At 68.7% G+C, this 23,903-nt stretch overlaps 2 protein-coding genes across 4 annotated transcripts; one reads left to right on the top strand and one right to left on the bottom strand.

Annotated features, from left to right (window-relative positions):
- Positions 1 to 43: 43 nt before the first annotated feature.
- Positions 44 to 15,509, top strand: ACAP3 (ArfGAP with coiled-coil, ankyrin repeat and PH domains 3). 2 transcript variants are annotated; one of them, XM_059691607.1, is made up of 24 exons: positions 44 to 676; positions 4,013 to 4,070; positions 4,895 to 5,014; positions 5,149 to 5,202; positions 6,488 to 6,546; positions 7,240 to 7,423; positions 7,885 to 7,929; positions 8,039 to 8,134; positions 8,220 to 8,294; positions 8,724 to 8,735; positions 9,272 to 9,384; positions 9,471 to 9,522; positions 9,699 to 9,799; positions 9,873 to 9,984; positions 10,439 to 10,647; positions 10,723 to 10,792; positions 11,466 to 11,560; positions 11,634 to 11,836; positions 11,976 to 12,080; positions 12,961 to 13,068; positions 13,157 to 13,377; positions 13,587 to 13,696; positions 13,820 to 13,930; positions 14,154 to 15,509. In XM_059691607.1, the coding sequence occupies exons 1-24, from the start codon at positions 630 to 632 to the stop codon at positions 14,299 to 14,301; spliced, it is 2,508 nt and encodes an 835-aa protein (XP_059547590.1). In that variant the 5' UTR covers positions 44 to 629; the 3' UTR covers positions 14,302 to 15,509. The 2 variants fall into 2 exon arrangements, with proteins under 2 accessions (XP_059547590.1, XP_059547591.1); XM_059691608.1 differs by having other exon boundaries at positions 46 to 676; positions 12,970 to 13,068.
- A 427-nt stretch (positions 15,510 to 15,936) lies between these two features.
- SCNN1D (sodium channel epithelial 1 subunit delta) lies at positions 15,937 to 22,324 on the bottom strand. Of its 2 annotated transcripts, XM_059691600.1 has the most exons (13): positions 22,187 to 22,324; positions 20,172 to 20,545; positions 19,128 to 19,335; positions 18,849 to 19,039; positions 18,581 to 18,669; positions 18,337 to 18,500; positions 18,131 to 18,229; positions 17,860 to 17,977; positions 17,496 to 17,574; positions 17,359 to 17,416; positions 17,141 to 17,217; positions 16,953 to 17,028; positions 15,937 to 16,823 (listed from the first exon to the last, which is right to left on the bottom strand). In XM_059691600.1, exons 1-13 carry the CDS (start codon positions 22,202 to 22,204, stop codon positions 16,509 to 16,511), a joined length of 1,866 nt encoding a protein of 621 aa, XP_059547583.1. In that variant the 5' UTR covers positions 22,205 to 22,324; the 3' UTR covers positions 15,937 to 16,508. The 2 variants fall into 2 exon arrangements, with proteins under 2 accessions (XP_059547583.1, XP_059547584.1); XM_059691601.1 differs by lacking the exon at positions 20,172 to 20,545 and having other exon boundaries at positions 22,187 to 22,317.
- Positions 22,325 to 23,903: the final 1,579 nt, after the last annotated feature.

Here is a 23,903-nt window from a genome sequence, read left to right on the forward strand (position 1 = left end):
TGCGGGGCGCGGGGGCCCGCTTCGGGCTGCTGCCTCGGATGCCTCTCTCTCGAACCGCGCGCCGACCTGCACGCCCCCGCTTGCGCGCACCTCGACGCCCACCTGCCCGCCCGCTGTCCGCTGCCCACCCACTGCTCGCTGCCCACCCACTGCTCGCTGCCCACCCTCGCGGGGCGTGTGCTTCCGCCGAGGTCCCGCCCAGCGGGTTTTGCAAACGCCCCTAATTGCTCAACCGCCGGATGGCTGGAGAGGGCGTGCCCGCGCCTGGCGGTCCGGCGTCGGCTCGGACGCCCCGCTGCTGTTAAGCCCGCTTCCCTCCCGACCGGGAGCGGCCCGGGACAAGGGTGTGGATCGTCGGGGCAGGCGGAGCCGCGCGCGCCCGCGGCCGTAGGGAGGGCAGGGCGTTTGGCGACGCTCCCCGGCGGTGACAGCGGGCGGCGCCCGCGCGCTGCGGACTTTGGCGACGCTCCCCGGCGGTGACAGGCGGGGCGGGGCGGCGGCGCGGCGGCCTCATTCCGGGGCGGGCGGGCGCGGAGCGCGGCGCGGGCGGGCGGACGAGCGGGCCGGGCCGCCGAGGATGCCGCTCGGGGCGCCGCGGTCCTGGAGCCAGTGAGCGCCGCGCCGCAGCCATGACGGTGGAGTTCGAGGAGTGCATCAAGGACTCGCCGCGCTTCAGGTGCGCCCGCGGGCGCGCCCTGGGTGGCCGCCGGGGGGCCGCCCCCTCGGGACAGCGGGGCGGCCGGGGGAGGGGCGCGGGCGGGTGGCGGCGGCGCCCCCTTTGTGTCCGGCGCGCGAGCCGGGGACGGGAGCGGCAGGACCCGCCTCGGACAAAGCCCGCAGCGCCCGGGACGAGCAGACGGAACAAAAGATGCCCCTTTGCGGGTCACCTCGCACCGAGGGGCGCGCGTGGGGCGGGGCCGCCTCCCCACGGAGTGTCCACCCGGCTTTGTGCGGGCGCCGTCGTGCCGGCCACCCGCACGGGGTCGGGACCTCCCTGGCCCTGCGGCCCCGCTCCGGCCGGGTTGTCGGGGTGAGCGGGGCCCGCCTGTCCTGCCTTCTGTCCGGGTCCCCGTGCCCAGCGCTGCGCGTGGGGGACAGTCAGCCGGAGCCACGTGGGGCCGGGGCTGCTTGACAGGGGTGACCTCAGGGCCGGGTGGGGGCGGGGGCGGGGCTGAGCAGCCTGGGTCCGAGGCTCTGGGCTGTGGCCCGTCCAGGGTGCGTGTCTTCCGTGCTTCCTGGGAGAGCAGGCGTGCGCACCCGTGTGCAGCACACGCACCCCATGTGCCAGGTGCACACGCGTCTGCCCTCTGCCTTGGGGCGCCAGGGCCGGGTTGTGAACGTGGGGGTGAGCCGAACCCCTGCGCTGGCCTGCTGGGCCCATGTGTGCACACCAGCCCTGGGCGCGGGCACGCGTGTCACCTGTGGCTTCTTGGCGTGGACGTGGGCGTGTGCTGTGTGTTTTTCATGCTGCTGCGAGTGTTGCCCCTAAACACGCATGTTAGTTTGTTCATGTGAGTCCCAGCCCCGGGACACGCGTCTGCACGTGTGTCCGCGTGTGCACTGTGCCACCGCACACAGGCACCTGGGGTGGTCCAGGAGCTGTCTACTGTGCCCCTGTGCACAGAGCGCCTGGTCACGTGTAGTGTGCGTGCCGGGTCCCGGGGGGTGCCAACAAGGGGCCCGTGTGGGCGTGCAGCCCCCAGCAGCAGCCTCTTGCACATCCGCCTCCCCAGGGAGGCTGGGATGAGGGGCCTGGTCCCAAGCCCTGGGCGGAGGGAGGGGTGTGAGCAAGGGGTCCATGCACCATGCACACGTGATTCTGCCCCACCTCTGCCCCCTGCCCTCCGGGACCAGCGGTGGAGGGAGGTGCACGGGGCCTCAGCTGGCTGGGTCCTGGCCCCGCCCGCGGAGCCGCCTGCGTGGAGGAGTCCTGGCCCACCTGCCGGGTCAGGCCCGGGCCCCAGCACCCAGTCACCTCTGGGCCTGGCCTCCCACACCAGCCTGTTCTGCCTGTGGCTCCCGCAGTGGGTGCGGTGGCGTCGCTGTGCTTCCCGGCAGGGAGGGGCTGCCCGTGGAAGTGCCCGGCCCGGCCTGGTGGGGGCTCAGTGGGTTCCCTGGGACCCTGGGCCACAGAAGCCTCACTCTGGTTTCGGGCTGGGCTGAGATGAGTGGGGGCGTGAGGCCGCCCTGAGGCCCCCCATCTGCTCAGCTGCGGCTGAGGATGTCACCTGGGCTTCCTGGAGGTGGGCCTGGAGGAGGCAGTCAGGGTCGGCCGGCCAGGAGGATGTGGTCAGTGATGTGGGGCCATGTGACCCCAGCCCTGGGAGGGGGGCCGGCCTGTGTGCTCTTGGCCTGGGGGAGCCCCACAGCCTCATGCACGTGGTTCGGGGGACCAGACTCACCCAGACAGGCCCGGCCTCCGCCCACCCCTTGTACTTGGTGCCCCCTCCCTTGGGTGGGGCGTCAGGCACTGAGTCATGGCTTTGGTGGGGGAACCACCCGCCTCTCCCTCCTCCCCATCCTCCAAGCTGCTGAGGACGTTTTGGAAGGAGGGCAGGAGAGGTCCTAAGGGCTGGGGAGCCGGGCTGGCCCAGGCTCCGGGTGCAGCGCCTCCCTTGCTGCGCTCAGGGACCAGGTGCCCAGGCCCCGGGTGGCAGCTCTCTGTGCAGCTGCCAGGGCCCTTGGGGTGCTGGGGCTCCCCCTGCAGCATCCTCCTGGGGTGGGTGGGCCTTCCCTGCCTCAGGAGGGACTGTGAGGGGACGCGAGAGGCCACAGCAGAGGTCAGGGTTCCTGGGCCACACACCTCAGGCCACACTCGGGCCGTTGGGGCGGGCAGTCCTGGGGGGGCTGCGGGCACCTGGGGGGCCGGGGCCGGGACAGTAGTCACCCCCTCCGACCCCTCTGCTCCGGGATGTCTTCCCCTGAGCCCCCCGGGAAGGGACGGGCTGCTCAGAGAGGAGCCGTGTCCTGCCAGGTGGCAGGTGGGCACCTTACGAGGTCCCTGCCCCGCCCCCCCCAGCTCCTCCTGGAGGTCATTCTGAGCCGTACCCCACCTGAGGGACCAGGTCCTGCCCCCAGCAAACCTGGGAAATCCTGGAGCACGCCCCTCCCCCTGCCGCCTCCCCTCTGCCTGACCCCGCCCTGGCCTGAGCCCCATTCCCTTGTCCCTCACCCCAGGAGGCCAGATGGGCCCAGCTCGCCAGCTGAGGGGGTGGGGGGCACCAGGATACTGGCCCGATCTCCCTATTTCCTGTTCCCGGAGCATTGGGGGGGCGGTCACGTGCCTGATCCATCTGCCTCTGCCTTCCGGGGATTCTCCTGTCCTTGGCTCCTCGGTGATGTCATGTGTTAACTCTCCCCTCCCCTCGCCCCTCCCGAGAGGGCTCATTGTCAGGCGGCCCTGGGGGGGGCGGGGCGGGGGGCGGGGCGGGGGGGGGACGGGACCTGACCCACCCCTCTCCTGGCAGATGGTACCATTCTTTCTTGTTCGGAGGTTGGGGCGTCTGAGGGAGCCAGAGAGAGGTTCTGGCTGAGACCAGCGAGCTGCAGGGGCCCCCAGGCTGGGGGAGCCCAGCTGGAGTCTGGGCTGGGCAGGGGTGGCTGGCTGCCCCAGCCCCGCCCTGCGTGTGCACCTGCACTGGGGTTCCGGCCCCTCCTCTGTCCTCAGACGCGTCTGACCTCTCTACCCGGGGCCGCAGCAGCCCGACCCCAGAGGGGGGTCACATGGGACAGGGCCTCTTTCTGCCTGGGGTTGTGTGGCTCTGGGCCCCCCTGGAGTCAGCGGGATCTGGGTCCCTGTCCTGCCTCCTCCTGCCAGGCGGCGGCCTCTCCCAGCTTCCGTTTCCTGGCCTGTCTGAGGGCCGTGGGGCCGCGGGGCAGCCGACAGGAGCAAGCAGCCCTGGGCAGCAGCCCTGCGGGGAGGGGCATGGGGAGGTGAAGGTCCAGCCTGCCTGACACGGGGTCAGGGCAGCTGGCTGCAGGCTGACCCCTGGCCGACCTCTTCCCATTGCAGGGCGACTATCGACGAGGTGGAGACAGATGTGGTCGAGATCGAGGCCAAACTGGACAAGGTGAGGGCTGGGGGCGGGGGCTCCAGTGCCGCCCCCGCCCCCAGCCCGGCCACTGGTGTGTGTGCACGCACGTGTGCGTGCGGGGCGTGCGGCCCGTGTGCGTGCACGAGACGTGGCTGTGTCCCCTCACCACAGCTGTACCTGCCATGCCCGTCCCCGGTGCACACGCTGCACACACGTGTGCGCCTCTGGGTCTCCCGTCAGGTGGGGGTGGGCCCTGGTGCGGTCCCCTTAGTGCAGCGGTTCTCAACCTGTGGGTCGCGACCCCTTTGGCGGTCGAACGACCCTTTCACAGGGGTCGCCTAAGACCATCGGAAAACACATATGTAATTACATATTGTTTTTGTGATTAATCGCTGTGCTTTCATTATGTTCAGTCTGTAACAATGACATCGGGGTCACCACAGCATGAGGAGCTGTGTTAAAGGGTCTCGGCTTCAGGAAGGTTGAGAACCACTGCTCTAGTGAATCTTCAGGGCCAGAGACAGCCGCTGGGAGGCTGTGGCTCTAAGTGACCAGGTTGGGGGCCCCGGGGGACTAGGGGGAGCAGGGAGGGGCACACTCCTGAGCCCCCTCGGTGGCTGCTCCCGCTGACCCTTGGCCAGGCCCACGTGCCCACCCGCCCTGGGTTCTCTGCTCCGGCTTCCCATCTTGCTCCGACCTCCCGCTCTGGAGCCCGGGCCCGGGTGGCACTAGGCTGACCCAGCGCCCAGTGGGCTGAGGATGGAGTGCGGGCAGCGGGGGTCCCCCCAGCCTTGGGCAGCTGTGTTCTGGGCACTGCCGGGCCCTGAGCTGCATTCCGCTGCCCCCCATCCTGTCCGCAGCTGGTCAAGCTGTGCAGTGGCATGATCGAGGCCGGCAAGGCCTACGTCACCACCAACAGGCTCTTCGTGAGTGGGGTGCGCGACCTGTCTCAGCAATGCCAGGGAGACACCGTCATCTCGGTGAGGCCCCCTGACCTCTGACCTCTGTGAGGGGCAGGCAGCCCCTGGAGGGGCCCCAGGCCCTGGGAGCGCGTGGGCATCTGTGCGGGCGGCATGGCTGTGCCATCTGAGTGAGGGTCCCCCCTGCCCCCCAGGAGTGTCTGCAGCGGTTTGGAGACAGCCTGCAGGAGATGGTCAACTACCAGCTGGTGAGCCTGCGGGGGGCGGGGGGGGTATGAGGGCCCGTGCCAGGGCCTGTCCGAGGGGCTAGGCTGCCGGCGGGCGGGGCCAGCTCTGGGAGAGCCCTCGCCGCGCTCCTCCGTCTGTGGGTGGGAGACGCCGCGAGGCTCTCGTGTCCCAGGTGAGGGTCAGACGGGGGTGGGGTGGGGGGGGCCACACAGCCCAGGTCTGTGGGCAGCGGGCTCTCAGGGTGGGAGACGCTGTGGAGGGTCACCCAGGGCCCTCACCAGGCAGCTCTCCAGCCGTGCGTGCAGCGAAAGCACCTCCCAGGCTGCCCCCCCGGCCCCTGGTGACTCTGGCCTCACTGCTCCCGGTCGGGTCTGGATGACCTCCAGCCCTCGGGGCCACCAGCACGGCCTCACGGAACAGGCCGGAGGCACACATGGGTGGCTGGACAGTGGCCTGGCAACCGGAGCCCCAGACTAAACAAGGGCCCCGCCCCCCAGGGGAAGTTCAGAAATAAACCAGCTCAGGACAGCACGTCCTGCCCTGTCTGTCTGTCTGTCTGTCTGCTTGCAGACAGGCCCCCGCGTGGACAGGCCTGATTCTGGATCCCCTAAGTCAGTGACGGCGAACCTTCTGAGCTCGACGTGCCAGCATTTTGAAAAACCCTAACTTCACTCTGGGGCCGTGTCACATAGAGACATTTTTTGATATTTGCAACCATAGTAAAACAAAGATTTATATTTTTGATACTTATTTTATATATTTAAATGCCATTTAACAAAGAAATATCAACCAAAAAAAATGAGTTCGCGTGTCACCTCTGACACCGTGTCACAGGTTCGCCATCTCTGCCCTAAGTGCTCGAGAGCCCCCAGCTCCCCACACCACCCGCCCCCGCCCCCAGGCCAGTCCTTGGGAGCTCAGGCTCAGACCCCATCCTTCCTACCTCAGGGCTGGTCCTCCCCGAGGGGGGGTCTCAGGGTCGGAGGTGGGGGTGTCAGAGGAGGGTGCCCTGTGGGTGGGGCAGAGGAGGGGCCCCTCTGGGACAGCTCTGGCCTCTGGTCTGGCCGAAAGCCAGGAGGGGATGTGGGCAGGTGGTCACAGCTGTCGCCTCTGGGCGCCGACCCAGGCCTGGGGCCGCCCCCGCTCCCCTGACCCTGTGAGGCCGGCTCCGTGGGGACGATGGGCTGGGGCCCAGGCTGGGCTGGGCGGGACTTTCCCTGTTCTCACCTGAGAGGGATGGGGGCCTGGCCCCTGGGGTCATGTGGGGACAGACCACTAACACCCCCCGTCCCGTGACCCCCCCAGATCCTGTTTGACCAGGCCCAGAGATCCGTGCGGCAACAGCTCCACAACTTCATCAAAGAGTGAGTGGCTCGAGGCCCCCGGACCCCAAGGGGGGGGCCTAGCCTCTCTGAGCCCGGGAGGGGCCCATGGTGATTTCTGTGCTGGATCTGGGGGGTCCCGGGGTCTGTCTGGGAGGGGCCTTGGCCCCAGGCCTCAGGCTCTGGGTGGGGGCTCAGGGTGGGCAAAGAAAGGCTTGGAGGGGTCAGGACTGGAGGGTAAGGTGAGGGCCTCGGGCAAGGGGTGAGGGCATGACTGTGGGAGGAGTCAGGGTGGTGGTGGGAGGAGGTGAGGGTTGGTGGGGGTCTGGGCTCAGCACCTGTGTGTGCAGTTGGGGTGCAGTTGGGGTGCCTATGGGGCCCCCAAGTGATGTCACATTGAAGTTGGGGGCCTGAGCCTGGAGTCTGGTTGAAGCTGGGGTCACCCCAGGTTGCACTGACCTTAGGATTGAGGTGGTGAAGGGCAGGGGTGGGCCCTGGGTCAGGGAAGGGGGCCTCGAGGAGGAGAGGAGGGGGGAGAAGGGGGAGGCAGGGAGGGCGATGAGGGGGCACCCAGTTCGATGGCTGCAGGGCGGGGCAGGCAGGGAGGCAAGGAGGGGAGGCCCTGCCCAGGAGCACAGAGTGGGGCGGGGAGCACGGGGAGGGCATTTCAGGAAGGGGGAGACCCCATGTCCGCCCCTCCTGGGAGCCCCCGACCTGCCCCCCCCCCCCCCCCAGGGACGTGCGGAAGTTCAAGGAGACCAAGAAGCAGTTTGACAAAGTGCGGGAGGACCTGGAGCTGTCCCTGGTGAGGAACGCCCAGGCCCCCAGGCACCGGCCCCACGAGGTGGAGGAGGCCACCGGTGCCCTGACCCTCACCCGCAAGTGCTTCCGCCACCTGGCGCTCGACTACGTGCTCCAGGTCAGCCGCTGGGCACGGAGGGGTCGGGTCCTGGCGTGGGGTGGGAGGTGGTCCTGCAGACGGACGGACGGAAGGACGGACGGAGCTGACGTCAGGAGAGGTGCCTCTGGCTCCAGAAAGCTGATGTCAGGTCTTGGGAAGGGACCAGGTGGGGGGCAGCCCCAGCGGTGGGCAGGGCTGGGACGAGCCCGCGGCTGCGGCTGCAGGTGGCGGCCGGGGAGACCTTGCTGAGGGCGGAGCAGGGGTGGGAGTTCCGGACTTAGCCCGTGGGAGGGACCCACCATCCTGGCCTGGGAAGGGTCCCGGACCGTGGGAGGATGGGGTTGGCCAAGGGCAGGGATATGAAGACGAGCTGGGGGTCTCAGGGAACCACAAGCAGCACGCGTGGACTCGGTGGCAAGGTGCAGGCCGTGGGCTGCCTCGGACCCGACACCCTTTCCCGGTCCACCCCTCCCCCGCAGATCAATGTCCTCCAGGCCAAGAAGAAGTTTGAGATCTTGGACTCTGTGAGTGCCTGGCGCGGGGTGGGCGGGGGCGCTGCCCTGGAGCTCGGGCCTGGGCAGCAGGTGTGCCGGGTGGGGTTGGGGGGGCCTCACCTGCGCCTCCCACCTGCAGATGCTGTCCTTCATGCACGCCCAGTACAGCTTCTTCCAGCAGGGCTACAGCCTGCTGCACCAGCTGGACCCCTACATGAAGAAGCTGGCAGCCGAGGTGAGCCTGGGGCGGGGGAGGGGAGGGACCCTGCCAGGGTCTCAGGGAGAGGGGTCCCTTCCCTCCCTGATGGCCCTTCCCGTAGCTGGACCAGCTGGTGATCGACTCGGCCGTGGAGAAGCGGGAGATGGAGCACAGGCACGCTGCCATCCAGCAGCGGGTGAGGCCCCCACCGCCCTGCACCGGGGATTGGGGGTGCGAGGGGCACCCCGTCCCGCTGACCTGGGAGGCCCCTGGCACAGACACACGCTCCATCCCTTCCCCCAGGCCTGCCACTCTGCTGGGATCCCCATCCTTAGGGCCTCAGCCTGATGGAGCAGTGGGGGAGGGTGGCCAGGGCAGGGGTGGGCAGAGGCCAGGGAATGCCCCTCTTCCTTCAAGGCCAGGGGTTGCCTCTGGGGCCTCAGGCGCCAGCTCCTACTGGGGCCTCTTTGGTCACCTGCCAGACCGCTGCCCCCACACTGCCCAGGGCGGAGTGGGCTGCAGGCAGAGCTGCCATTTCAGAATCACTGAGAGCCTGGCAGGTGGGGGCCTGGCACTCACCGGCATTCTCTCTCTCTCTCCTCCCACCCCCTTCTGCTCTGCCCAGACACTGCTGCAGGTGAGTGGGCGTTCGCCCTGGGAGGGGGGGGGACGGAGAGGGCCACGTGGGTGGGGCCTCTGCCCTCCCTTGCCGAGGCACTTCAGCACCAAGGACACCTCCCAGGCACCTGTGGGCATTGCACGCACCCATACCCCCGCGGCTGGCACCAGCGAGGACACGGGCTGAGCGGGAGCGTCCCCCGTGGGAGTGGCAGCAGCTGTCCCTCCCTGCCCCCACTCAGCCAGGGCAGCAGGTGGCTGGCCCTCTGCTCCCACCGCCACACACAGGACACACTCAGTGTCTCCCCGGCCTGGTGAATGGAGCTCTGTCGCTGGGAGCGGGCCCAGCTGGCAGCGTGAATGGGGACGCGGGGTGGGGGGCAGCTTCCTTCCTCCTCGCACAGCCTGCTGTTCTTTGGGGCTGGGTGGGGGCAGGGCCTGGGCTCCGGGCTCGAGCCCCGCGGGGATGAGTGACTCCTGCCCCCAGGAGATTTGGGGCAGGGCCGTGCTCAGGTCCGGGGTGGGCCTTCATGGGGGCCCGGCTCCCACCCCCAGGACTTCTCCTACGATGAGCCCAAAGCGGAGTTTGACGTGGACGCGCCTAGCGGGGTGGTGATGGAGGGCTACCTCTTCAAGAGGGCCAGCAACGCCTTCAAGACATGGAACCGGTGAGGGGGTCCTTCTTGGGGGCAGGGCACTGGGGCGGACGTGAGGTCGGCCCGCCTGACCCCTCCTGGCTTGTCCCCCTGCCCAGGCGCTGGTTCTCCATCCAGAACAGCCAGCTGGTCTACCAGAAGAAGCTGAAGGTGAGTGCAGGCCCCTCCCCGCCTGGGTCCGGAGTGGGCCGGGGACAGCCGTGGGCATCGCGGCCCGAGTGGGCAGGGGACAGAGAGCACGTGGGTCTCGGCCGGCCTGTGAGGCGGGCAGAGCCACATGGGGGGGGGGTCAGGGCGGAGCTCGAGGGCCCGTGCTCTGCCCGCAGGACGTGCTGACCGTGGTGGTGGACGACCTCCGCCTGTGCTCCGTGAAGCCGTGCGAGGACATCGAGCGGAGGTTCTGCTTCGAGGTCGTGTCACCCACCAAGTGCGTACGCCCAGCGGGCGGGCGGGGGCGGAGGGGGGGCCTGTCTGCCGGGCCTGACGTCCTCGCTCCCCAGGAGCTGCATGCTGCAGGCGGACTCCGAGAAGCTGCGGCAGGCCTGGGTCCAGGCCGTGCAAGCCAGCATCGCCTCCGCCTACCGGGAGAGCCCGGACAGCTGCTACAGCGAGGTGCGGGCCCTGCGGGCGGCGTGCCAGCGTGTGTGGGCAGTGCCCGCGTGCGTGTGCGTGTGTGGGCAGTGCCCGCGTGCGTGTGCGTGTGTGGGCAGTGCCCGCGTGCCTGTGCGTGTGTGGGCAGTGCCCGCGTGCCTGTGCGTGTGTGGGCAGTGCCCGCGTGCGTGTGCGTGTGTGGGCAGTGCCCGCGTGCGTGTGCGTGTGTGGGCAGTGCCCGCGTGCGTGTGCGTGTGTGGGCAGTGCCCGCGTGCGTGTGCGTGTGTGGGCAGTGCCCGCGTGCGTGTGTGTGTGTGGGCATGTGCACGTGAGTGTGCCTGCACGCGTGTGTGCATGGGCTTGGCTTCAGGGTCCAAGCCAGTGCTGGGGCCTCCGGCTGGGGAGGAGGTGGGGCCGCTGGGGGAGCCAAGGCTGGAGCTCCGAAGGGGCTGCGTGGCCCCTCACCTGTCCCTAGAGGCTGGACCGCACGGCGTCCCCCTCCACCAGCAGCATCGACTCGGCCACGGACTCCCGGGAGCGCGGCGCCAAGGGCGAGAGCGTGCTGCAGCGCATGCAGGGCGTGGCTGGCAACGGCCAGTGCGGCGACTGCGGCCAGGCGGACCCCCGCTGGGCCAGCATCAACCTGGGTGTGCTGCTCTGCATCGAGTGCTCAGGCATCCACAGGTGGGCCCGTGGGCGGCCGGGCAGGGGTGCCAGGCCGAGCCGCCCCTGACTCCCCCCTGCCTCCCCACTGTCTAGGAGCCTGGGTGTCCACTGCTCCAAGGTGCGGTCCCTGACGCTGGACTCATGGGAGCCTGAGCTGCTGAAGGTGTGTGTGGGCCCATCGCAGGCCACCAGCCGCCGGCGTGGGGTGCAGGGGCTGGTTCTGCAAGCCACGGTGTCTGTGAGCCGGGGCTGAGGCCTGGGGCTGAGGCCTGGGGGTGTCTGCAGGCTGGGGCTGAGGCCTGGGGGTGTCTGCAGCCTGGTGCTGAGGTCTGGGGGTGTCTCTGGGCTGGGGCTGAGGCCTGGGAGTGTCTGCAAGCCAGGGCTGAGGCCTGGGGGTGTCTGCAGGCTGGGGGTGTCTGCAGGCTGGGGCTGAGGCCTGGGGGTGTCTGCAGCCTGGTGCTGAGATCTGGGGGTGTCTGCAAGCCAGGGCTGAGGCCTGGGGGTGTCTGCAGGCTGGGGGTGTCTGTGGGCTGGGTCTGAGGCCTGGGGGTGTCTGCAGGCTGGGGCTGAGGCCTGGGGGTGTCTGCAGCCTGGGGCTGAGGCCTGGGGGTGTCTGCAGGCTGGGGCTAAGGTCTGGGGGTGTCTGTGGGCTGGGGCTGAGGCCTGGGGGTACCTGCAGCCTGGGGCTGAGGCCTGGGGCTGAGGCCTGGGGGTGTCTGCAGGCTGGGGGTGTCTGCAGCCTGGGGCTGAGGTCTGGGGCTGAGGTCTGGGGGTGTCTGCAGGCTGGGGGTGTCTGCAGGCCGGGGCTGAGGCCCACACGCCCTGTCTCCCGCCAGCTGATGTGTGAGCTGGGAAACAGCACTGTGAACCAGATCTACGAGGCCCAGTGTGAGGGGCCAGGCAGCAGGAAGCCCACAGCCAGCAGCCCCAGGTGAGGTGGGAGCAGCGCAGAGGGGGCGGCAAGCCCCAGCCCTGAGCGAGGCCTCATGTCCACCTCGGTCCAGGCAGGACAAGGAGGCTTGGATCAGGGACAAGTACGTGGAGAAGAAGTTTCTGCGGAAGCCGGCCCCCACACCCGCCCGGGAGGCCCCCCGGCGCTGGCGGGCCCTGAAGTGCCCCGGCCACCACGGCTCGCCCCGCCCCCCCACCGCCCGCCGCCAGGTCCGGATGGAGCCCGTCCTGCCCTCCGTGGTGGCTCTGTCCTCAGGTGGGCGGGCTTCCGGCTCACCTGGACGGGCGTGGGGCTGGGGGAGGGCTGCAGCGGGGTCCAGGCCAGACCCCAGGGAGGCCCGGGCGGGCGGGCAGGAGACGGGACCAGTGTGACCGCCTGGCCTCCCCCTGCGTAGGCGCCCTGGAGCGCAGGTTCCGGCGGGACTCCCTCTTCTGCCCCGATGAGCTGGACTCCCTCTTCTCCTATTTTGATGCAGGGGCTGCTGCGGCTGGTCCACGCAGTAAGTGCTACAAGCACCCCAGCCCCGCTGCCGCCCTCCCCCGGCCCCGCTGCCCGCCCTCCCCAGGCCCCGCTGCCCGCCCTCCCCCGGCCCCCGCTGCCCACCCTCCCCTGGCCAGGCCGCAGGGCAACACCAGGCAGGGCTCCCCGGGAGGGTGGACACGTGGCCATTTGCTGGGGGATTGTTAGGAGGGACAGGGCTTGGAGGTGGTGTCGTGGGAGGCTGGTCTGGAGTGGGGAGAACGGGGTCAAGCAGGCCTAAGGCTGGGATAGTACCTTGAGGGGCTGGGGGCAACTAGGGCATCGACTTGGAGACGAAGGTCATGACCCCTGAGTGATGTGTGTGTGTGTGTGTGTGCGCATGTGCACACAGGAGTAGGTGTATGTCAGGGTGAGCACACAGGTGTATTCTGTGCGTGTCTGTGTGCACCTGTGTGCTGGGGGCCTGGAAAACTCGGGACACACATCTTTCTCACCCCTCTTGGGGTTGGGGGGCAACTGCCGTACCTCGAGTTCTCCCCTGAGGGCTGCCTGCTAACGGGTGGTCAGCACCTCCTGGCACGCGTGGAGGCTTCGGGGCAGTGTGGGCAGAAGGCAGGGCCCTCGGCCAAGAATTGGCAGGGTGACCGCGGGCAGCAGGGGGCGCTGCCTCACCATCCCTGAGCCTGGGGCTGAGGGCTGAGCACCCACATCCTCACACGGGCCCCCATCCTGCCGGGCTGACCTGCCTGAGGGCGGGTGAGCGTGGGCCTGCCCGTGGCTTGTTTTGTCCCCTTTCCTCCCATCCTAGCAGGACGCCCCCTGCCCCCCCGGGCACCCCCTGGAGGGTGGTTGGGGTCTGGGGAGGAGTCAGGGATACTCAGGACCCCCTCTGCCCACGGATCCCGCAGGTCTGAGCAGCGACAGTGGCTTAGGGGGGAGCTCCGATGGCAGCTCCGACGTCCTGGCCTTCGGCGTGGGCTCCGTGGTGGACAGTGTCGCTGAGGAGGGTGGGTGCCATGCCTCCCCAGCCCTCCCCCTCCCCCTCGCCCACTTGGGGCCTAGTCACCGCCCCTGACCGCACCCCTCTCCTGGCAGAAGGCGCAGAGTCCGAGGACTCCAGCGGCGAGGCGGATGGAGAGGCGGAGGCCTGGGGGCTGGCGGATGTGCGCGAGCTGCACCCGGGGCTCCTGGCGCACCGCGCGGCTCGCACTCGTGATCTTCCCGCGCTGGCCGCGGCGCTGGCCCACGGGGCTGAGGTCAACTGGGCCGACACGGAGGACGAGGGCAAGACGCCACTGGTGCAGGCCGTGCTGGGGGTGAGCAGGGCTGGGCTGGCGCCGGACACAGGTGCGCGCCAACCTGTTGGCCTCTTCAAGCTTCTACCCCTTTGGTGGCTTGTACCCAGGCCCCTGTTGGAGACCGGGCTCGGTCCTCGGTCTGGTGGGGGTGCCCGGTCCGGCAGGGGTGCCCGGGACCCTCCTAGCAACCATCCCCTGGGCTGAGCATGGCCTTCCCCGCTCCCTAGGGCTCCTTGATCGTCTGCGAATTCCTCCTGCAAAACGGGGCGGACGTGAACCAAAGAGACAGCCGGGGCCGGGCGCCCCTGCACCACGCCACGCTCCTGGGCCGCACCGGGTGAGTCGCAGGTGCACGTCCTGTTCCCCTGGCCGGGGGTGGGTGGTGGGAGGTAGGGGTGGATGGGGGGTAGGGGGGGCGTGTGGCCTGGGTGCACCCCAGCTCATCTCCTCTGCCCCGCAGCCAGGTCTGCCTGTTCTTGAAGCGGGGCGCCGACCAACACGCCCTGGACCACGAGCAGCAGGACCCGCTGAGCATCGCCATCCAGGAGGCCAACGCGGACATCGTCACCCTGTGAGCGAGGGCGGGGCTTGGTGTCTTAGAGGGGCGGGGCTTGGTGTCTTAGAGGGGATGGGCGCCTGGGGAGAGGGCGGGGCGCCGTGGGGCGGGGTTTGGACGCCTTAGAGGGGGCGGGGCGCAGTGAGGCGGGGTTTGGTGTCTTAGAGGGGATTGGCCGCCTGGGGGAGGGGGCGGGGCGCCGGGGGCACCAGTCACACTCACTGTGCGCTGCCCTCAGGCTGCGTCTGGCGCGCATGGCAGAGGAGATGCGGGAGGCGGAGGCGCCGCCGGGCCAGCCCGGCCCCCTGGCGGGCAGCAGCCCCACGGAGCTCCAGTACCGCAGGTGCATCCAGGAGTTCATCAGCCTCCACCTGGAGGAGAGCTAGGGCGGGCGGGCCTGGGAGCGGTGAGACCGGCCCCCTGGCCCATTTCCGGAGCGTCCGGGCCCCGCAGCCTGCTCTGTCCTCCTCCGACGGGCAGGGCAGGGACCCTAGCCCCGCGTCTCCTGAAGCCCCACGTCTCCCCAGAGGTGCTGACCCTGTGTCCTCAGGTGACTCCCTCGGGGCCTGGGCTGCTCCTGTCGCAAACCACTCTCAAGGCTCCGGTGCCCAGGGCCCATGTCCTTTTGTGTCCCTCTGACCCGGGGCCAGGGCACCTGTGTCCCTCTGTCCAGAGGCCTGTGTCACCGTGTGCCCCCCTTTATTGCCCCAGACACTGACCTGCTAGTTGGGTCCCCCCTACACCCCCGGAGCCCCTGCACCAGGCCCCCCTGAGGCTGGTGGCTGGCCATCAGCCCCGTGCCAGGGCAGAAGGGGCAGCCCATCCAGGGAATCAACCCGTGTACCTCACTTAGCGACCCCAGCGTCCCAGCTGGGCTTCTCGGGTGCTGGGGGTGTGTGGCGGGGGGGTCTCAGCCCTGGCTGGACGCAGGCGTCCCGAGGCCGTGTGGCTGGCCACGCGAGCCTCATGCCGGGCAGCCCGACCGGCCCTGCCTCCTCCAAAGTCCTGGGCCCAGAGCAGGTGCATAAAGGACGTTGGCACTTTGCCCCCTGCATCTGACGCTTCCCGTGGGCGGAGGGGCTCTCTGCAGCCCGTGTTCTCACTTGTCTCGCCTCTTTCTCTGGACTCGGGAGGACACCTTGACCCAGCTCTGTCTGCCGGGGGGAGGCCCCTGCAGCTCTGCCCCCCACTCGCCAGCTTGCCGCCTGGGCAAGGCCCTCTGAGGGGTCCCAGGTCCCTCCGCTCACTCCCCAGGGCCCACACTGCCTTCTGTGTCCCCGTTCCTGGAGCCCTGGGGTGGCGCTGGGCCTCTCCCCAACTTGGGTCCTGGATTGGGCCAAGGCCAGCCCGTTGGTCTCTATGCAAAGGCTGCCCAGAAGGCTCCATGGGTGGCCAGGTGGGCACTGACCGGGCCCCCCCAGACCCTCACCTGCAGGCTGTGACCCTAAAGAGCAGAATTAACTCCTTCCTCTCTTCCTGCTTGAGCTCTGCCCCACCCACTGCCTGTCAGTGCCTCTCGCCTGGGCCTCAGGCTGCTGGGACCGCCCACTCCAGATCACTCAGTAATAAATGCCGCTTGCACCCGCTGCCGTCAGTGGCTCACCTGCCTCAGTCTGCTGTCTCAGCCGGGGAGGGGGGTCTCTGGGTCCCCTGCCTTCGCGGAGGGGTGGCTGAGTAGGGTAGGACCAGAGCCCCACAAAGTCGCCATAAGCAGAACCCAGGGGCTTGATGGGGGTCTTCTCTGATGAAAACTGACTCCTGACACCCAGCTCCCATCCCGGGCCCCTCTGCTCTTCTCTGGCCTGGACTGTGGCTCCTGGTAGGAGTGAGGGTGGATGCCACCTGGCAGGGATGGTCTGGGCCGGGTCTTGTCCCCTGGGCAAGCCCTAGCCCTGAAGGTGGCCCCGTTCTCAGTCTTCCTGTCCCCCAGCCCACGAAGTGTGGCTCCAGGCGTGTGGAGGTGCAGTCCGAGGGGTCAGCTCACCCCGGAAGGTGACGGGGAGGCCTCGCGTGTTGTAGCACCAGGTGGAATTGCCAGTTTTATTACAAAGCAGCCCAGCCTCACCGAGGCCTCGGCCTGGCCCTGCCCTCCCTCCCACCTGCCGCGAGCTGAGGTGTGGGAAGACATGCTGACACAGGCAAACATGTAATTCAAACACAGACACGCTCCCATGTGGAGGCACCCCCTACATGTACATTTACATGAAGGCAAACACATGCATGCATGCACACACACATGTATGGGTGTGCGCGCGCACACACATGCACAGGTGCTCAGTCCCGCCTGGAACATAGGAATCAGAGCGGTGGGGACACTCCTCCTCCCTGCCCTGGGCTTCTTGAGAACCGCGAGGCCTCCATGGGGCAGGTGGCTGCGCCAGTGAGAGGCCCTGATGTGCTGGGCGCCCTCGTACCTGCCAGCCAGCCAGCCAGCCAGCCAGCCCTTGGGCTCCATGCTGCTGCTTCCTGGGCCCGAGGCTTTGCTTGGCCGCCAGGGGGCCCCTGTGGTGCTGGGCAGGCCCCCCTGGGAAGCCAGGAGAGCCCACTGAGCCACAGCCCCCAGGATCAGACTCCGCTCCGGCTGGTTCAGGTGTCAGGAGTCTTGGGGGACCCACACTTGACCTAACTCTTCCGCTGAGACTCTGGCCAGCGCCCCGGGAAGCATCGCCGGCTGGGCCCCTGGGCGTGTGGCGTCATGCCCGCAGTCACCGGGCACCTGGTTGGTCTCTGGCTTGGTGTGGGCCGCCCGCGGCCGGGACCCCAGCACGCGCCGGAGCCGGTGGCAGCCCAGCAGCACGGCCAGGGCCACGGCGTCGATCAGCAGCTCCAGCAGCTCCAGGACGGACAGGACGGAGGAGCCGAACCACAGGCTCCAGAGACTGCCCATGGCCGACAGCAGCTGCGGCACCTGTGGCATCACGGACGTGAGCGTGCACAGGCGCCTCCGCCCCCGCGCTCCTGTGTGGGGCCATGCCGCTCGGCACCCCGTGTCTGGCCGGCTGCCGCCCCTCCCCCACCCTCGGACCCGCCGGCTCACCGAGTAGACGGGCGTCTCGTCCACCGTGCGGTAGTTGAGCTCCTGGTAGAAGATGTTCACCTTGGCCACGTTGCTCCTGGGGGGGCAGAGATGGGAGGGGCTGGGCCCTGGACCTCGGGGCACCGAGGGGTGAGGTTGGCAGGAGGAGGGCCAGGACATGACCTCCGGAGGAGGAGGAGGGCACCCACCTGGGTCTCGGGCTCCAGCCAGGGCTCCGGCCAGGGCTCCCGGGGCTACGCTCACCCAGCACGGCCAGGATCCAGTCCTGCACAGAAGGCTCCCTGTGACCGCTGCTCCTCCCAGCCCCCGAGGCACTGCAGGCCGGTGGGAGGGCAGGGACCCCCGGGGCGGAGGCGGGTCCAGCCTGCTTGTCCAGCCCTCACCCCACCCGCCCTCCGGGGCTCACCCCCGACTTGGTGGAAGGCCAGCTGGAGCTCCCCGCTGACAGCTTGTAGGAAGACTGCCTAGGAAAGACAGACCCGTCACGTCACCCGCTCTGTGGTGCCCAGGCCGTGACCCCTGACCCCAGCACGCCCCGCTCACCTGCAGGGCCGGGGGCATCGAGAGGAGCAGGGAAGCCGGTGGGTCTCCAGTTTCCTGTAGAGGCGGTAGAAGCAGTGGCCTGGGGGGCGGGGTCACAGGGGAATCCGTTAGGGGAGACCCAGGGGTGCGCGGAGGTGTGCGGCCCAGCGCAGGTGAGCGGGGCGGGGCTGCAGGGCTGTGGGCGGGGCTATGGGGCCGTGGGCGGGGCTATGGGGCTGTGGGCGGGCTATGGGGCTGTGGGCGGGGCTATGGAGCTGTGGGCGGGCTATGGGGCTGTGGGCGGGGCTATGGGGCTGTGGGCGGGCTATGGGGCTGTGGGCGGGCTATGGGCGGGGCTTCAGGGATGTGGGCGGGGCGGGCTCACCCCAGGCCGGGTGCCGCGCGGAGCTGCAGTACTCGGCCCCCGCCGGCAGGGGGTAGAAGTAGTAGCCGCAGGAGCAGGTGTTCACCATCAGTTGCTGGAAGCAGGAGACCAGGCAGGCCTGGGGGGCAGCAGGGCACCGGGGCTGGAGTCCCGAGGGGGCGGGGGCGGGGAGCAGCCATCCCTCCCCGAGGGCCTGCCGCGGCCCGGTTCACCTCCCTCTTACCGGCCGCCCCCTTCCCCGGGCCCTTTCCCACCCCGAGCCCGGACGTACCTGCCTGGTGTAGGTGGTGTTGTACAGCAGCCGGACGTCCACGCCCTCCCCGCTGTCCGTGCAGTGGCTGTAGGGGCTCCCGAGCCGGTGCACCTCGTCCTGCGGGGAGGGGTTCAGTTCCACCCGCCCGCCCTTGGACCCCAGGGCTGGGCAGGGACGCCGGAGGCTGGCCCTCCTCTGCCTGCCCCCCCCCCCCACACACACACCTCCCGGATGCCGATGGTGGTCTCCGTCCCGGGCCGGATGCTGAAGCCGCGGTGCTCCAGGAAGGGCGTGTGGTCCCGCGTGTGGACCATGACCTTGATGCCCGCCTCGGTGGACAGCAGCGGGAGGTCGTCCTGCTGCTCAGCCCTGAGGATTAGGCTGATCCCTGCGGGAGGGAGGCCGGGGTGAGGCCAGGCCGGGGGGCACCCTGCCGCCCCCCCACCCCCGCCCCGGGCCGGCACTCACCGTGGGTGATGCCCGGGCGCTGCGCAGTCCACATGCCATTGACGGTATAGCAGCTGCCGTAGGTGGGGTGGTGGAATGCCCGGAAGTGCCTGGAACCAGGGCCACACTCAGATGGCACACGCCTTCCCCCGCCACCCATCCCCTGGGGCCCACGGGGCCAGGCCTGCCTTATCTCCCTCCAGAGCTGTTTGCCGCTGGCGGGGCCCACGGGTGGCACCCCTGCCCGCTGGGTGGGGCCTGGAGGACGGCCACCGCCCCGCCCACTCACTGGGCCTGGCAGTCCTGGCCGTTGTAGCGGCAGGAGAAGACGAAGTGGCCGCCGTGGCTCTGGTGGCTGTCCTCGGGGCTCGGGGGCAGCAGAGCCAGGATGTCCACGTAGTGGAAGCGGTACCAGGCGCGCACGGCCGTCACGCCCGACGAGTAGGCGCGGTAGAAGCAGTCGCCGCCGGTGCTGTTACACTGGGGGTGGGGGGGTGGGGGTGTCGGCTCAGCACAGACTCTCCCCGGCCCTGCTATCCCCACCCCTGCGCCCGCCAGGGACACTCACCAGCCGGAAGCCCACTTTGTTCTGGCTGCCCGGGCCGCTCAGCCGCTCCAGGCGGACCCTGCGGTCCAGCTGGAAGGCGGGGGCCGGGCCCGGGTCCTCCACGGGGGGGATGGCCCCGCTCGTGCTGAGGTTGAACCGATAGAGGGCGTAGATGTTCTCCTGGGCAAACGCGTCCAGGGCCTGCAGGTGTCTGCGCACCGGGCTGGGCCTGAGAGAGGGGCGAGCCGGGTCGGTCACCCCCAGGCCCCCCACATGAGTCCCAGGGCGCCGGTGGGGCCAGACAGCAGCCCCTTCCCATGTTGGGATGCCCAGACTAGAGACCCCTCCCAGCTCCCCTCATGCTCCCTGGCTGCCCGGCCCCAGGTGCCTGCCAGGTGGCACGGATCACACCAAGCTGCGCCTGTTTCTTCCTTCTCCTTTTTAAGACCCACCCCTGCGGCAGGTCTCAGAGGTCCTGGCTGCACACAGGGTGGGCGAGGTGGAGTCATCAGCAACCCAGGCACCCGCCTGGCCAGTGTGGCTCAGTGGTTGAGCGTCAACCCAGGAACCAAGAGGTCCCAGGTTCGATTCCCTGTCAGGGCACACGCCCCGGTTGTGGGCTGAATCCCCAGTATGGGGCGTGCAGGAGGCAGCCGATAGATGACTCTCATCATTGATGTTTCTCTCCCTCTCTCCCTCTCCCTTCCTCTCTGAAATCAATAAAAAAAAATTAAGCTCTAGCCAGTGTGGCTCAGTGAATAGAGCGTTAGACTGCAGAGCAAAGGGTCCTGGGTTCGATTCTGGTCAAAGGCACGTACCTTAGTTGCAGGCTCCTCCCCAGCCCAGGCCCTGGTCAGGGCACGTGCAGGAGGCAAGCAATCCATGTGTTTCTCTCACATCGGTATTTCTCTGTCTCTCCCTCCTTCTCTAAAACTCAATAGAAAAATATCCTTGGGTGAGGATTAACAAAAAATTTAAAAAATATTAAAAAAATAATAACCGAGGCATACCTAGGGCGATGCAGGAACCCTGGCCCCGGCCCCCAGCGCACCCCCCGGGCCTCACCGGTGCGGGTTCATGTCGCACAGAGTGACGGACGGGAAGAGCTTCCCCTCGGAGTGCATGGACACGGTCATGATGACGGGGTAGCGCCAGTACTGCTCGAAGAGGAGCCCGAACTGCCAGTAGAGCGCGCCCAGGGCCCCCAGGAACAGCAGCCCCCAGGACGCCGTCTTGAGGCGGTTCTGGCTGGAGCAGATGAGGCGGATGGTGCCGTGCACCGTGGTGTTGGCGCAGAAGAAGGTGAACAGCTCCCTGAAGGAGCCGGGCAGCTCCACCAGCGGCTCCCGGGGCCCCTCCTCCATGGGGGGCGGTGGCGGGGCCTGGGGGCACTTGCAGGTCCTGGGCCCCACACCAGCTGCCTGGGCCACTGCGCCAGCCTGCGTCCGAGAAGCGGGCCTCAGCGGGGCCTGACCCAGCCGGACCCCCACCCAGGCCTCTCCACCCCGGCCAGGTGGGCTTCCAGTCTCTGTCCCTGGGACCTCCCAGGACAGATGTGTCCCTCGGCCACCAGGGGCAGGGGCCCCCCCTGCTGAAGCTCGAAAGAGGCCCCATCTGAGGCTTGTCCACGCTGGGACTGACCCGCAGCCATGCCCACAACGCCTGGCACGGCCCCACCCCGCCTCCCCAGGCGTGTCTTATCAGGGCAGAGCCGAGCTGGGCGGTGGGGGCAGAGAGAGCAGGGCACGGGGGTCTGCCTGCCTTCCCCCAGGTGGGGCAGGGCCTGTGGGCAGGAGGAGGCCAGGTGATCTGCTCAGAGGAGAGACTGTGTCCTGTCCGTGGGCCAGGAGCCCAATATCGGGGGGACCTGGGAAGGCTTGACTCTGGGCCTCGATGGCCTCCCCCAACTCCCCACATCCGCGTTGCGCTAGGATGACGGAGCCAGGCAGGTCGGCCGTGTCTGGGCCAAGGGTCAGGCCTGAGTGCCGCTCAGGGTTGTGGGCCGAGGGCGGGGCATGGTCCACCCAGCCGGGCCTTGGGCTTCAGGAAAAGTGGGCAGGGGCCAGCCAGTGGTCGTGACCCGAGGCCCAGGGAGTAGAGCCACGGCCTGCCTGGCCCCAGTCCTGCCCGGAGGTCCGCGTCCCCAGACCCACACGCCAGTGCACAGACGCAGGGCCCGAGCGGGCCAGACCTGCTGCCCTAGGCACACTGAGTCACGGCGCAGGCCTCCAGCGGACTTTCCGCACTGTCCCCATCGGGTCTGAATCATTGGGCCTCCGGTGACTGGGTGCAGGCGTCTGGGCTCTGGGCCCTTCCACCAACCGGCTGGGGTTGCCTGGGGAGGGGGCTGAGCCGAGGGAAGCGGCTGCTGGGGCTCAGCCAGCACACGGCTGCCAGGTATGCCGAGCGGGCTGCTCCCATGTGCTCTGAGAACATGCGTGTCCCAGCAAGCCAGCTGGGGTGGGGTGGGTGGGCCTCCCCCTCCTGTGGCCTTCGGTGTGTGGGCCCCCTACTTGCCTCGCCACCAGGAGCACGTGCCACCCCGGGGTCCTGCTGGTGGGAGCCACACGGCACAGAGCTCTGCCCACACCTGTGTCTCCCTCCCCACGATCACGCTGAGCCCTCAGCCGTGGGTTGCAGGTGAGGCAGAGGACTCCGGAAGGGGCTTCTGACTCCAGCACCCATGTTGTCTCCCTCCTCCCTGCAGCCCCGCCCACTCCCACCCCCCACCCCCCCGGGGCTCCCGGGGCAGAGGGGAGCTCTGGGGATTGAGACGGGGCCCCAGATGCACTGGGCAAACATGGGCACGAGTTCCGAGACACCTCAGACACAGTAGGAGCAGGGGGCTCCCCGGTCACACATGTACACGAATGTGTACAAACACGCTCCACACACACACCAAGCCCACAGTCAGTGGGGGCTCCATGGCTCTCCTGCCCTCGCCCTGTGTGTGTGTGTGTGTGTGTGTGTGCGTGTGCGTGTCCATGCGTGTGGGTTCAGGGTCACACGTGGGACACCCCCCTCCACTTCAGGCTGGGGAGACCCCAGGACACGCTGCCCGAGGGCCCCACATCAGGTACCTGTGCAGGTGCCTCCATTCTCCCGGGGTAGGTGGCCGGACCGCGGCAGCTCCTGCAGGTGACAGGGATGTGGCCCAACACTGGCTGGGCTGCCTCCTATTTATAACAGGCTGCATGGGGCGAGGTGCTGGGGAGGGGCCAGCTGCCGGGGGCAGCCCTGCCTGTTCTGGACACGGAAGGGGAAGCCTTCGGGGACAGAGATGGGGTCCCTCCCCTGGGTGAGTGCCTGGGACCCTGACCCCAGCTGGGAATGAGGAGGTTCAGGTTTCTGGCGGGAGGGGAGAGGCCTGCGTTGGCGTGGGACCCGCGTGGATGCCAGATCTGCACCCCCTGCGCAGACCTCTTGGTCCTTAAGGTCAGATCCCCCCGAGGCGAGACACCTGCTCTTCCTGCTTCTGCGGACCGTGGGTGTCCCGGCCCCTCAACTCCCTGCTTTCTCCTCCTGCCAGGCCGGCCCGGCTCACTCGGCCAGGTCTGAGCACAGGTGTTTGTGGCTAAGGGCTGCTGGGCAGGGGCCTCTGTAACCAGAATCCAGGTGTCCCCCAGGGCCAGCCAGCCAGCCACGGGGACGGGCCCTACTTACGGGACCACGGGGGGCCTGGGTGTGGAGATGGCGCTTGGTGTCCCAAGGCACCCGGCTCAGCCTCCCCATCGGACACTGAGGCCACCACTGACCACACCACCCACTGCGATGCCACACCAGGCGCTAAGGCCATACCCCATACACTGAGACTACACACCATGTGCACTGACATGCCTGCCCTATTACCCATGAAGGGGACATGCTACGTCACGGCCACACACATGCTAAGACCACACACCACATGCTAACAACACACACCACATTCATGGCCCAAATGACACCGTCTCTGAGGCTGAAATCCTCGGCCCAAGCGTGGACGTGTGGGGCCAGATGGGGTGCTGCAGGTAGGACAACCCAATGCCCCACCCCCAGGGGGACCCACCATCTGTGCTCCCACTGGGGCACCCAACACAACCCCAGGACGACCCAGAGGCCTCACCGTCCCAGATGACCAGAACTGCAGCCTGGGCCCAGGTTTGAGGGGTCAGCTCAGGCCCTATGCTTCCTCCTCCCCAGGGCAGGCTCTGGGTCCCTGGCACCCCACCCCAAATCAGTGCTGAGGCCTGCCAGGCCGTGCTGGGGCCCCTGGCTCTGGGGAGGGGGGGGGTCACCGGCTTCATGGCTTTGGAAGGCGATGGATGCTACCGGTGACGCCCGGGAGAGGGAAGTCGTGCTGGGGGCAGGGCTGGCCCTGGACTCATGGGGTGTGGGTGCGAATCATGACCGTGACACTGTGATCTTTCCCGAATTACTCAGCCTCTCGGAGCCCATTTCCTCTCCACATGGAGGTGCCTCTCCCTGTGCAGAGGGGAACCCCCAGCCTCCCCAGAAGGAAAGAGGTGCAGGGAGAGGAGGTGAGCGAGCTGATTCCCACGGCTGAGGGATGACGAACAGTCCCGGCAGCCGCTCAGGTCCTGCCTCAGGGGCCCTGGATGCACCAGATTCAGGGGAGCTGCCCGCCCGCCCACCCTCTGCCCATGGACAGGGCTGGGCCATTCATTGTCCTGTGGTCAGTCAGCCTGCCCCGAGAGCCATGTGGCCCTGCACAGCGATGGCCCCTCTGGATCTGTCCCAGCCGACGACTACCTTCTGCCTCACAGTCAGGATGCAGCATCTTCCCAGGCACAACCTGTG

The sequence above is a fragment of the Myotis daubentonii genome, chromosome 3, assembly GCF_963259705.1.
Source record: "Myotis daubentonii chromosome 3, mMyoDau2.1, whole genome shotgun sequence".
NCBI lineage: Eukaryota > Metazoa > Chordata > Mammalia > Chiroptera > Vespertilionidae > Myotis > Myotis daubentonii.

What these genes read in the sequence shown, in the direction of transcription:
- ACAP3 (XM_059691607.1), top strand. Translation starts at nt 630, where the DNA reads ATGACGGTGGAGTTCGAGGAGTGCATCAAGGACTCGCCGCGCTTCAG. An exon ending in AGTTTGAGATCTTGGACTCT is followed by an intron (nt 7,930 to 8,038) that starts GTGAGTGCCTGG and finishes TCCCACCTGCAG; the next exon opens with ATGCTGTCCTTCATGCACGC. An exon ending in TGGTGCAGGCCGTGCTGGGG is followed by an intron (nt 13,378 to 13,586) that starts GTGAGCAGGGCT and finishes CCCGCTCCCTAG; the next exon opens with GGCTCCTTGATCGTCTGCGA.
- SCNN1D (XM_059691600.1), bottom strand. An exon ending in CCACCATCGGCATCCGGGAG is followed by an intron (nt 18,230 to 18,336) that starts GTGTGTGTGTGG and finishes CCCTCCCCGCAG; the next exon opens with GACGAGGTGCACCGGCTCGG. An exon ending in CGCGCGGCACCCGGCCTGGG is followed by an intron (nt 17,575 to 17,859) that starts GTGAGCCCGCCC and finishes CCCGCCCCCCAG; the next exon opens with GCCACTGCTTCTACCGCCTC.